The sequence below is a fragment of the Chiloscyllium plagiosum genome, unplaced genomic scaffold (genome assembly GCF_037043375.1).
Source record: "Chiloscyllium plagiosum isolate Xiang-an unplaced genomic scaffold, Cpla_swu_hap1 HiC_scaffold_8, whole genome shotgun sequence".
Lineage (NCBI taxonomy): Eukaryota > Metazoa > Chordata > Chondrichthyes > Orectolobiformes > Hemiscylliidae > Chiloscyllium > Chiloscyllium plagiosum.
Genome location: NW_028270146.1, coordinates 83,230,540 through 83,244,356, shown reverse-complemented (window position 1 = coordinate 83,244,356; position 13,817 = coordinate 83,230,540). Strand labels below are relative to the sequence as shown.

General features: G+C 38.4%; 1 protein-coding gene across 1 annotated transcript in view; it reads right to left on the bottom strand.

Annotated features, from left to right (window-relative positions):
* The window catches only part of coch (coagulation factor C homolog, cochlin (Limulus polyphemus)), a 63,247-nt gene that overhangs the window by 19,925 nt on the left and 29,505 nt on the right, over positions 1 to 13,817 (bottom strand). Inside the window, exons 5-7 of the mRNA XM_043698475.2 lie at positions 11,114 to 11,247; positions 10,265 to 10,327; positions 5,156 to 5,215 (exon numbers count right to left, since the gene is read on the bottom strand). Of these exons, the coding sequence (XP_043554410.1) occupies positions 5,156 to 5,215; positions 10,265 to 10,327; positions 11,114 to 11,247 (257 nt within the window). The remainder of the gene's footprint in view (positions 1 to 5,155; positions 5,216 to 10,264; positions 10,328 to 11,113; positions 11,248 to 13,817) is intronic.

The window sequence follows — 13,817 nt, the reverse complement described above, 5'->3', positions numbered from 1 at the left end:
CAATCATTACAAAATTGATTAGTTGTTTTTGTGGCATAAAATTTGGAGTTTTGTCTGATTTTATTTCTTTGTGTAATCCATACCTTGTAAACAAAAACTGAACTAAACTCTTTGCTTACCACTTTTGCCGTAATTTTCCCCAAAGGCACTGTCTCAGGAAATTTTTTTGAAACATCTATAACCGTTAAAAGAGCACTGATTTCCATTTCTGGCTTTTGATGCCAAGACCAAGTTAAATAGTTTTGTTTTAAAGCTGCTATCGGAATTGAAAGTACAGGTTTAATTGATAGTTGTGGTTTCCTCATAGAGTCATAGATTTGTACAGCATGGAAACAGAGCCGTTGGTCTAACTAGTCAATGCCAACCTTGTTCCAAAACTAAACTAGTTCCACCTGCCTGCACTTGGCCCATATCCCTCCAAATGTTTCCTATACATGAACTTATCCAAATATCTTTTAAATGTTGTAACTGTACCTTCATCCACCACTTTCTGTGCTCATGATCTAATATGTATGGTATTTTTGGCAAAATTTAATTCCATCTTTATGTAATCCTGGTCAATAAAAAAAATTAGTCTGTGTTTTCTAATATCTAAGTGACGTGTCACTGGAATTTTGGGAGCCACTCCTAAAAATTTGTTAGGAAACTCAAACAAGTCTACTATCCATTCCTTATTATCTGGTTCTTGAGGTAGACTCCCTTTCCTCATTTAACACCTTTTCATTTAAATAATAACACCTAGGTATTGATTTGATTCAGTTTCAGGGTAGGCTGTTAGATAAAGGTCTCTCATTTCCAGCTGTAACTACTACATTTAAATTAAGGCAGATATTCTAAACATGTCAGCCTCTTGCTTTTCATCTTTTTTTACTTAAGTATTCAAAAATAGCAATTTTTGAATTTCCTGAATTTCCAAATCATCTCCCTTATTCATAGTCTTCTTCTCTTCCTGTTCAATTATTTGAACGTGAGATCTAGACAAAACACAGTCTGGAATCAATCCAGAATGTTTCTCCTATAGCATCTCACTTTCTTTCACTTCTAATGATTTTTACTCTCCCACAATTAAGTCAACATTTTTGATCCAGCCAAGCCATTCCCTATGATAAAATTCCTTCTGTAGAGATTTCTTCCATGACTTCAACCACAACTTAGACTCACAGATGTTTACAGCACAGAAAGAGGCTATGCTGCCCATCATATCCATACTGGTCAACAAAAATCTGAATACACATCCCATTTCCAGCTTTTCACCCATTGAAACTATTGCAACACCAGTGAATATCTAAATACTGCTTAAATATTCAATATTAAGAGTTTTCTGACTCAGAAATCATTTCAGGCAGTGATTCCCACAATGAGTGAAAAAAAGCCTTGTTTTCAACTCTCCTCTTTGCCTTATACTTCTTACCTTAAATCTATCTTCCCGGTTTATTGGCCCTTCTATTATGAGTGCCTCCGTAAGCACCTACGCCCCCCCGCCCCCGTGCCCCCCCCCCCCCCCCCCCCCGCCTTATCTAGGCTTCTCATAGTTTTACACACCTCTGTGAAGTTCTCTGTCTAACTTTGTTACTCTAAAGAAAATAACGCCAGCCTATCCAACCTTTCCTCAAAGTCCAGACCTTCCAGTCCATGTAGCATCCTGGTAAATCTCCTCTGCACTCTCTGGTGCGATCAGATCCTTCCTATATTGTGATGATCAGAACTGTACACAATACTGTAGTCATGGAATAACCAATATTTTATACAGTTCCAACATAAACTCCTTATTCTTATTTTTCTATGCCTTGGCCACTATTCCACATGAATTCTTAACCACTTTACTGATCTGCCCTGTTACCTTCAAGGATCTGTGGATCTTCTGATCTTCAACACATTTGCAGTATGATTCCTTACCTTGTTAAACCTCATCAAGTGCATTATCTCACACTATTGCAGGTTCATTTCGATTTGCTATTACATGGCCCGACTGACCAATCTGTTGATATCCTCCTGCAGTTTCTGTCTAGCTCCTTGAAATTTACCATGCTACAATTTTTCATATCATCTGCAAACTCCTTGATTATACCCCCAATATTTAAGTTTAAATCGCATTAATGTACACAACAAACTGCAAGGACACCAACACAGCCTGGCAGAACTCCACTGGAAACAGATTTCCAGTTTCAGAAACTGGGTGCCTGGTGCTTCCTCCCTTGCTCTCTCAATTCCAGGGATACATCTCATCTGGGCCTACAGATTCACCGACTTTTAGGACTGACAAGTCTGCTAGTGCACCACCCTCCCTCCCCACTCTTTCTCTATGTTTTTTTCTCCTGTATTTTACAGTCCTCCACTCTGATGCCTATACCTGCATTGTTCTTTACCATTGTGAAGATTGATGCAAAGTATGCATTATGGATTATGTCTACATTTCCAGGTGTGCATTCAGATGACCTCAATGATTCCTAATGGGTCCAACTCTTTACCGAGTTGATCTCATGCTCTTTGTATATTTAAAGGAACCCTTTAGGTTTTTTTTATTGTATCTGCCCGGGTTTTCCCTTTCTTTTATTTTACCCTTACTCCAACTTAATTATGGACTAGAAAAATCTTATTTTTGCTTATATCTTCAATTTGACTCAAGTCCACTCCTGGTCAGTGTGTTTATCTGGGAGTGTTCTCACCCTGTCCACTCCTCTCAGTGATGTAGACTGTCTGTCACAGGGTGCTCTCCTCACTCATTCTTTTCAATCTATTTAATTCTCCATTTATCAAGTCACTCTATGTAATGGGAGATGATGCAACCAATTAATGTTATTTTCCTTCATTAGACTGACTTGCTCCAGTGTCTCCCAATAACTTTATTGATTGATATTTTTATTTAGAAAAAGGAAATATCTCTCACTCAGAACCTCCAGTAGTCTTTATCAATAAATGAGGAAGGAATTGCTCGACTATCTGGATTTAGATTTTTGTTTAGATTACTTACAGTGTGGAAACAGGCCCTTTGGCCCAGCAAGTCCACTCCGATCCGCCGAAGAGCAACCCACCCAGACCCATTCCCCTACATTTACCCCTGTCCTTAACACTACGGGCAATTTAGCATGGTCAATTCACCTAACCTGCACATTTTTGGACTGTGGGAGGAAACCGGAGCATCCGGAGGAAACTCACGCAGACACGGGGAGAATGTGAAAATTCCACACAGTCACCTGAGGCGGGAATTGAACCCAGGTCTCTGGCGCTGTGAGGCAGCAGTGCTAACCACTGTACCACCGTGCCGCCCATAATTCTCCATTTCCAGTAGGTTCTGAGGAAACTTGTTCCAATGATATCACTACTACAGTTTTACAATCTTGCACTGCTCTCTAAGGATTTCTTAGGTATTCCTATTCAAGGAATTGGATCTCCCACTTAATTTCAAGTAATTAGTTTTAGTATGTCTAGCCTTATTACATGAAAGCATACTAATTTCATTGTATCACTTTGTATGGTTCTAGTTTTCGTCCTTTATTTTTTCGGCATCCCACCATTTGTTTCCTAAAATGATTAGCTTTGCCATTCTTCCATTTTCTGTTTCTCAAATTTCTTGACTGCTTCCCAGTTGACCATCTACCCACCTGTAACTGAGCGAAGTATGTCAGTATCTGCCAGAACTGCTGCTTCTTGGATTTTTGACATGTAATGCTCAAATTCCTTGGATGTTGCTGGAATATTATTATAGAATTTTTCCATACTTATGATTTCTCTCATACTCTCAAAACTTTTCTCAAACTTCACTGATCCCATACATTTGTTTTTCCCTTGCAAATTCAGGTTATTTTGATGTAGTCCTAAATTTTAATTGCTAAACTTCAAAGACAAACTGGTGAGCAGTAAGTATTGTTCTTTTAACAGCTTCATAGTCTGCAGGTTGCTTCTGACCATCTGCTATCCTTATTCATGGCTGGACATACTGAGACACTCTACGTGTGTTTTATCTTCCTAGCTATCATTTCAGCTTTCCATCCTTTTAATTCTAAGTACTTGGCAATCATTTTAAGCAACTCGATATTGACACATCCTGCTTTTATTTCTACCTCCAATTTATCCACTAATGCACTCAATAAAGCATTAGTCAAAAATTTCAAATAGTCCATTGTTAAGACTTGTACATCCAGAAAAGTATTCATAATTTCTACCATGTCAAAATTCCAATCTGTAATATAATATATATCACAACTCTTGTTTCTTTCCTAATGTCCAGTATCTCCACCTACTTTAGAGAATCACAGATCTCTCTTACAGTCAATGGATGTCTATCCTGAAAAACTCCCAGTTTTATTGTGATCCCAGCTGGTAACATTGGACAAGTCAGACTTCATCATGAAACCTAGTTTGATAAACTTTAAGATTTATTTCTGAAATTTGGTTATTGTGGTGGCCATGTCTTTTAACATATTCACACAAGACTATCAGTGCACTTTTAACAAAAGAACATTAACTTATTACACAAGAGAAAAAAATGCTATATATATATATATATAAGATGATTTGGAAAAATCTTGTGAACAGCATCAAGGAAGATGTAGCCCTTTTTCCAGCTATACCTTTTACATTCGACTCCTTTCAAGTATCACTTCTAACTTCACTTTAAAGTTTCATATTTAACTGACGTGGCTGTAAATATTTCCGTTGAGTACTTTTCTGCATGTTCCCTCATGTAACTCACCAACGTGTGATTCTCTCTGTCTATCCTGAGACATGCAGAATGATCTCTGACTAGGACTATTTTGAGGCTGCTAAAAGCAGCTTAAAACTTCCTCCCAACTGTATTTGTATGAAGACTTCAATAAACTAAATTGCCCTTCTGATGTTACAGACATTTTCTTTGAAACTTAATCTACTTTGGTCCCTGGCCTTCCCTTTTGTGGTCAAAAAATAGAAGCCAACAAAAAGCAGCAATTATCTCACCAGTAGTTTGTTGAGTCATTTCAATTATATCACATGAATTCTTGGAAGGGCAATAATTAGATCACTGTTCCAAATGACTTTCTGACCCTTTCTTAAATAAAAAAAGATCAGACCTTCACAAGCACTGGAAACCAAAAACCTATTTAACCATACCATAGAGTCCACAATTCCAAATAATAATATTTGATAAATTTTCATCATAACATGGAAGAACCCTTACCCTTGTTCACTTTTGAATTCTTTTTTCCCGATTTTGCAGCTTTTTTCTTGGTTGGTTTTGCTACAGTATTTAAATAATGAAAAATATTAGTTCACAATTTTTTTTATGCATTTTATTTTGATCTGTGCACAAACAGTCTATGACATTGCATTATTAAAACTAAGGAGAAGGGGAGAAGGTTGTTTGTAAGAAAATGGAGCATTTTTCAGAAAGCTTGTTAAAAATATCAGAACTATACAATAAGGAAGAGCAATGAGAGCTGAATCCTTTGCATTTTCAATTATATGAACATTGTTCAGAAGCACACCTCAAACTGATCCTCTCTGAACCCCCCCTCTAATCCACTTTGTCTTTCTCTGTATCAGTAATTAGACTTTGACAGACAATTGCGTTATCATATGGTCTCAAAATAAAAGAAATGGATGCAGATGATCATGCAATCTCGAATTAAGTAACTAATTCTGAGACTAAATGGTTTTACCATGAGTGAAATTCCTTTTGAAAAGCAGTGCCCCTTGAAGTGTATATACTTCGAAACAGAGTGCAAACTGAAACAATTGTAATGAAGTCTGATGTCTTGTGCAGTTCACCTATATTTTCTGGGTACAGAAAGCATTATATTGGAAGAACATATTCAATGACATAATGCCTGTAATTAGAAATTTGATGCTGAAATCTTTGGAAGGAATTTTGTGTTCCACATATATAAGGGATGAAATGTCAAACAAGGACATTAGCCTGATCTTCTTAATAGTTGGACAGTGAATGTACCCTGAAAGATGTGTGCCAAGATCTTGCAGATGTCCTTAGCCTGGTAAAGTCAGAGGCATTAAATCTGTTCTAGGTAACTATAAAACCACCACCACCTCCCACCCCATTACTCTGACGGACCTACTCCACATCTCCACTCCATTCCACTTACCTTCCTGGCCTTTCTGGCCAGCTGTTTCTCTTTTCCCCACCCCACAACATAGGCACTCAGTCCAACTGCCCACCCTCATCAAACACCCGAATGGACCCACCCTATTCTCTCACCCACTTACCTGTCACTGAAAACCCCCTCCCACCCGCTTAGAGACCGAACCCTTCACCCATTTGCCACCCTACCTCCTCACTTACCTTGCACACATCTTTTTTCATTAGCTCTTAAGGTGGCTTTATAACTTTTCAACATGTTATACTACAGAAAAGTGAGGGTTTGGGTTGGGGATGGGGATGTGGTTTCTGGGACTACTGTCTGCATGGTTTGCTGGAGTGCTTCTGTTGTGAAGACTCTTGCCTCAAACATCCAGGTGGAGAATTCGTGGAAAGATAAGTGGGCAACTTCTGGTCTGACCTGAGATAGAAGCAGCGTTTTCTTACCCAGCTGAGAGGATTTTGTGTGGAAAAGTATAGAAGTCATATGTGTGAAGTTTCACTGCTGGAGTAAAATTTTAGAAATAGGCAGGATGTTGAGATACAGTTGCAAAAGCAATTGTGGTTCTGGGTTGATTGAACTAAAGTGTTTGCTCTATTCACAAGTTTTGCAGGGGAATGGCGTATCTCCAATTTGTGAAAGATAGATCTAATTGTGGGGTATTCCTTTCTTATGTAATTCATAAATCTGCACAGCTTTGAAACATTGCTTGTTCCTGGAGTGGAAATTTTATCTGAGATGTCAAAAGCTAAGCAAAAATCTTAAGACACTGAGATCTTTACAGATGGTCATCAGTTGGGTTGGACCTTCTTGAGTTTTCCCTCATCCATGTTTGGTTACTTTCCCCAATCTGACTGTTCAGGTAATTCATGGATACCTTAGTGAATGTTTCTTAAATCTGAAGGCTCTCTAAGGTAAAATGCAAAGAGGTCTGATAACACTATCATTATTCTAACTCAAGTATACCAATTTCAATTGTAATTTACTCCAGTTCACTGGTGGGTGAAGCAGATTGATCACAAAAAAATGATTCTGAAGGCACTATGTTATGTGATGGCTGTGTTTAAAGCCAAAATACAGAGTTGCAGAATTTGACTGTTTCAGGACCACATCACTACAACACAACAGAGTGCTGCTGCTGAACAGATAATTTCTGGGAGCAAGGGGTCCAGGTCTCAGAATGTCTAAAGGTTTCTGAGTTGAAATAATTAAATCCTTGGAAACCGGAGTAAAGGCCAAAAGGAAGACAAATTCCATGCTGGAACAGTTCCATTTGTTGAACCTTTTTACCTATAACTGTGCAGATGTTAATACTGTGTAAGAGAACGTGTGGGAAAGAGGCAGGAATCTAATGCAACATGGTTTTGGTCTGTGACATCTCGGAGTCTCTCTTGTTAGTGCTGTGTGAGTCAAGGCCATAGCAGAATGGGTGCTAACTTCCTGCTCTAGGTACATATCAATAATGCAATGCCACAGACCCCCTTCCTGTACTAGTGTGGTAGCAGGAGAGATACACTCCGGTAGAACAGCTGATTAAGATATTACAGTGGTTAGTGTCCAAGGCAGGACAATATTCATTCAAAATCAAAGCAATAGAAAAGTGTTCTTAAAGCTCAAATTGCTATTAGTTAAAATATTTGTACGGAAATAATGGTAAATGTGGTTATGTCTTTCACATATTTCATTTTGATAGTTGGTCATGAAAACGGTACAGATATTGCCAATCTTTTCAGATCAATATAATTAGATTTTTTCCATTTTTATTGGATTATTGAAACTAAATTCATAAATTTAGAAACTACAGATAAGCTATTTGTTTGCAGCAACCACTATGTTTTTGTACTCTGGCAATAATTCTGAATTGATTGTTTCTGCTCAAGCAAGCTTTCTGCACCTCTAGACAAATACAATTATACAAGAACACTGCATTGCGTGCAGTAATTATTTCTGATCTGTGATTAACTGAAGTGCTTCACAGGCAACAATAGGAGTCTTCTCAGTCACCTTTAATTGTATGCACTATTTCCCTTATTTAAAAAAAAGCCTGAATGTAAAATAGTTCCTCACTTAAAAGGAGAAGGAAGTGTTCCTCATAATACCAGTTGTCAATTCCACAAGCTGATTCAGCTGATTTCAGAACACACCCAGAAGGACTGCAGACCCCAGTTTCTCTTTAAATCTGCATAAACCTGCCTTGCTTTTAAAAATCACTTCAACATAACTGAATCCCAAACACCTTTCTGTGAAGGGACATGGAACAACAATCCCAAGAAATGAAACTTGTACTTATCATAACGGTTTACCAAGAGAGGTTTTGAAAAGTTCAAATGTGTTACTTGAAGCATCAACCTTGAATTTTACCTTTTCGCTTCATATTCCTACCTGTAAACAATTCCAGGCAATAGTTTTGCCCGACATTCTGGTCTGGCAATGTAGTATTTTCCATCACTTCAGATGACAGGAGAATGTTATAGGCATTCTATATATTTTCTCATCACCACCTGTGTTTGCAGTTTATCCAATTTTGATTTTAAGTTAACTGTTAAATCTAGAGTAGGCTAACTCAATTGTGACAGATAATAAAGATGCAAGATTCCAGTTATAGATAGGACTATCTGCTTCTGAAGATATTGACTAGATGTTTACATTTGTAAAATGATCAGGAAAAAGACTGTAACAATCACTGTGGAGTAAAGGTTAACTATACTTTTAATCTAAGAATAACTGTGGAACATGTGCATAAGAAGTTTAATCAGGTTAAACATAACTGCCTCAAAGAGATTGCTGATTTAAATGCCCAGCAGTCTCACAATACAATCATGCCTCGGAGAATGAAAAAAATTACAGAAGCTTTTCAAATCTCCTTGTCAGAGACAGATAGTATTCTCATACAACTGAAAAAAAAGGGATACATTGACGTAGGAAAGGTCTTCTTTTGCAGCAATATTCAAAGTTCCAAAATCACTGTGGAAACCACTGAGGAAATCTTGCTTCTCCAATTAATGAGCGAAAATCTTTTGTTTCAGAAAGAACAGAAATCTTTGCTTAAGTTTACAGAAGACTAGCATTGTAAATCATGTCCATGTGAATGACATGTGACCTTTTGAATGAGGATAATCTTTAAAAAGTGGTTTTGAAATGTGTGGGCAAATGAAGCTTTTTGACATCCAGCCTGCAATATCATACAGGAGCTTCTGATAGGTGAGTTTGGTAGCTTCAGTATGTTGCTCCCTATTACAATTTCTCTCAAAAGTTTTCTCTTGATTTTTTTTTCCTGGACTGGAGAATTGCATATGAGACAATTTATTTTACTGCATTTGCCTTTGCCAAGAGTGTGTTTATGGAATGTCATTATATTGGAACAGTTACAGTTTAGTAGTCAATCTAGTATTCTGTTATGTTTTCCAGTTGAGTTATTATTCCAATTTCTTTTGTTGCATTTTAACTGTAGTGTAGGAATTAAGTGTGTCTTGCTTCAAAACTGTTAGTTTAACCAATCGAATTGCATTTGGAACACCACACTTGGCACTTGTCTTTAAAATAAGAAGATGTTATGGTCTAGGCTACCTTCTTCATATATTTTGAGGGGGTTTGGTTTGGCCCATAACATTATATGTTGTGGAGGTGCAGTGGGTGGGGTATGTAGAATGAAGAGTTACTGGCTGTTGAGCATAACAAGCTGTATCATGAAGTCAGGTCAAACGGAACTGGATCCTGAATCTGTAAGGTTCCAGAGAATGCCTTCTCTTACAATCCCCTGTATATCATTACCTTGAAGAAAATCTGATAATGTTCAAGAAGTCTCATCTTACTATAACCACCATTTAGGAAAAGTTAAAATTCAAGCTACAAAGACTCAGATTAATCATTTTGCAGAAAACACCTCGTCTTCTTTCTCGAAATATTACCAATCATTTAATTGACAGTCTGCAACTGGTGATGTAATACTACTTATGATGATTAAGATGAAGTAATCAAATATTAAAAGAAACACGATATTAGGCAAGTTGATATTAGGTTTGGGGTTTTTTATCCACTCAAAATAGGAATTAAAAACCAAATATACTTGGAAAATTAAACAAAATTGATTTATATCTTGTAAAATGAAATTGGCGTTCAGATTTAATGCATTGAATTTCAATCTATTTCGGCAACATACAGTATGATGTGATTTCCCGCTGAACAATACAAACCAGCCATTGGGATAATTGTTGCTTTTGGTGGTCCAGATACTTCGAGCGCTTTCCTTCCAATTTCTGCAGAAGACATTAAAGTTAAGATTTCAAGCAAATTAAGAGTAATAGAATGAATAACAGTAGGCTAATTGACCTATGGATCCCATTCTTACTTTCGTCAGAGCAATCTAGACAGTCCCACTCTCCGAATCAACAGCCTTTCCTGTGCAGGTTAATCTTCCTCAATGTCCATCTAGCTTTGTTTTGAAATCATTCTCATGGGTAGCAAATTCCAGGGGTTATTGCCACTCACTGCATAGAAATGTTCTTTATAACATTTCTCTGCATCTCTTTCCAGACTTTAAATTTGCATTCCCAGGTCCTTTTAACTGCAGCCTTTATGACTGCTGACATAATGCTAACATATTCCACAAGACTTTAATCAAACCTACAGATAGCTATTGCTGAGCAGTCTGGTGATAGCGCATTGTTCAACTTTTCAAAACTTACCTCTGGAGTTTACATTTTGCCAGAGTACATAAGCCATTTCTAATTAATTCATCTTTTCCCCACATTTAATGAATGTTAATAAAATTGTGTTTTCAGAAAATTTGCAATACAAATGTATAGGAGAAAGTGAGGTCTGCAGATGCTGAAGATCAGAGCTGAAAATGTGCTGCTGCGCTTTTCCAGCAACACATTTTCAGCAATAAAAATGTATAGTTTAATTAGCAGGCAGTTAATTATAGAGAAAGGAAACATTTACTCTGTTCACATTTCCACAACTTGTGTTTTAGTAATTAAATTTTCACCCTCATTTGTTTATTTACAATTTGAATGTTTTGAGGATATTAAAGGGCTGCTCACTGGAGATTGAAAAGGAGCTCATCCATCGAGTAAGTGGCAACGAATTTATCCCATTCGCAGTAGAGGATTGATAATTTTTCTGTCCTCGTAGTTTCTGAAGACGAACTCCTCCTCCCAGAGTGTTAATCACACCACTGGAAGAAACCACAAGAAAAAACAATGCAGCTGGAGAAAATTAAATCTTTAGCCCTTCAATTAGGAAGAAGTCCCTGTAAGTGTAGGTTAGCTGTCATTTACAAAAGTGACTAAGTAATTCGTAACCTGTTAGGCACCTTGAGACTATATAGATACACAATTTTATTAATTTAGTTACAATGTCATGAATTGAAATAGCATCCAAATATTAGTTTGGAACATGTCATTGACAGTATCTAATAATTAGTATTTAGCTTTCAGAAAAAAAACATTTGAATGTGTTGTATTACCAAAGCATTACTCCTTACATGGTTACAATATGGAAATCCCAAGCTTAGCAAACAGTTTTACAGAAACCCCATTGCTCATGATAAAAATGAGATGGCTATTATTTTTAGAGGTCCCAATTAAATAAAAAAGGGTAACTCCACAATAAGGAGAAATATTTGAAATTGCTGATTGATTTAGATTTTGAAACTTTCTGTCATGTTTTTCATTTTCCAAAATCCATAGTGTTCAATTCACAGAAGTAAATGGAGATATGATGTTAATAGCGAAATATGTCATGCACAGGAACAAATAAAAGTTACAATACTGCAATTGTTCATTCTTCCAGTTCGGTCATGTCAGGAGAAATCTTGCATGCGAGATAAATGTTTTAATCACATATACCCAATCTGTTCCATTTTCCACCCTAATCTTGAATATTGGCATGATTACTGCCTCAGTGGTGAATCACTAAATGAATTTTGTGGCGAGACCTAGTGAATTCTCTTGCTGTATTTTACTAAATGCCTCATTAACTACCTACCCCACTCCAAGGCATCCATTATATCTGATTCTGGCCCTGTCTTAACACACCATTGCTGGAACAACTCACCACTTAACATAAATCCGCTGAGAGACTGACATCCTTTGTGCTTGTGCCATCTTTAAAAGGATACTGCAAGATGAAGTTATCCTGCTCACTCAGAGATTTTTTGTTAAGATGTCTAAGAAGGGGATGCTGGTGTTGTGATTCTCCAGCAGGAACCTGGGAGGTCCGGGGTGTGGGGGTGGGGCAAAGGAGGGTTGTGTTCTTCCTAGGGAACTGCCAGAGGTGGACATGCCACTGGACCCTGCCAGCCTAGTCCAAGCTCACCACCCAGGTCAGTGCCATCATGAGAATTTGGAGGAATGCCCAGCAATACCGTAAGAAGGTCAAATGACTATCTCTGCCCCACTAGAGTGAATGCTGCACTGTTTCTTCTACTACCTCACACTCACTGCTTCTATATCCACCCCCCCACAAAGGCACGTGCTTTCCATTCTCACATGTGTCTGCTACACCTTCCCACACCTCCTCTCACCCTCCTCAATCTCCCACACCACTAGCCTGTGTAGTCTCTGTGCTGCCTTCTCACACCGTCACTCAGCCCGCCCACCTCCGCCAAAGCATAACAATTCTCCTGCCCATGCTCATCTCACTCAATCCCTCCTTTCTCTCATTGGCCAGTTACCCATAACAGGGCACAGCGAGGCCACACACAAAAAAAACAAAGAACTGCAGATGCTGAAAATCGGAAACAAAAAACAGAAACTGCTGGAAAATCTCAGCAGGTCTGCCAGCATCTGTGGAGAGAAGTAGAGTTAATGTTTCAGGTCCAGTGGCCCTTCCTCAGATCCTTCTTGTTCAGTGAGACAACACATCGAGGGGTGCCCAACATTAGGTTCCTCCCTTCCTACTAGAATCTGAACCCTTATAGAGAAGGACAACGACTGCTCCTCCCGAGGTGCTGAGATATCCATGTCCTGCCAACTGAGTTAGTACCATTCCTCAATCCACTTCAACTTTCAAAGTAACTCCACTGTCAGCATCATTCATTTCACACAATTTCTAACCATTGGCCATGACACTTTCACTCTTATATTCTGCAGGTACCTCCAATATCACAATGGCCTCTGCAGAGAAATGTCTGGCTGCCCCAGAAGCCACCTCAATCCCTGAGGGTGGTTGTACCAAGGCCTCAGAGGATGCATCTGGAAGATGGTCTTTGCGACCCCACCAGCTCAGGGTCAGTGCGACCCCCACCAGCTCAGGGTCAGCACGGCCCTCACCAGCTCAGGATCAGCAAGGCCCCTCCATCCCAGCTGCAGAACCAGGGAGTATATGTAATGGGACGGATAGATGGGTGAAACCTATTGAGGGCACTTTGATAGCAAGAGCAACATCAGATTTTAGTTGACATTTGCACTTTTGTATATCATAGATTTAACTTTATGCCTGGTTATTAGTCTCTCTGAGTAAATCCAAATGTCTTGGTCACAGCATCAGACATCACTTCATGGTTGGTCACAGACAGGGTTTCATGGATGGAGGTCTGTGCTGACAGTCATAAGATCATAAGACATAGGAGTGGAAGCAAGGCCATTTGGCCCATCAAGTCCATTCTGCCATTTAATCATGGCTGAAGGACATTTCAGCTCCACCTAGCTGCACGCTTCCTGTAGCCCTTAATTCCTTGCGAGATCAAGAATTTATCAAAATTTGCCTTGAAGACATTTAATGTCCTGGCCTCCACTGTGCTCT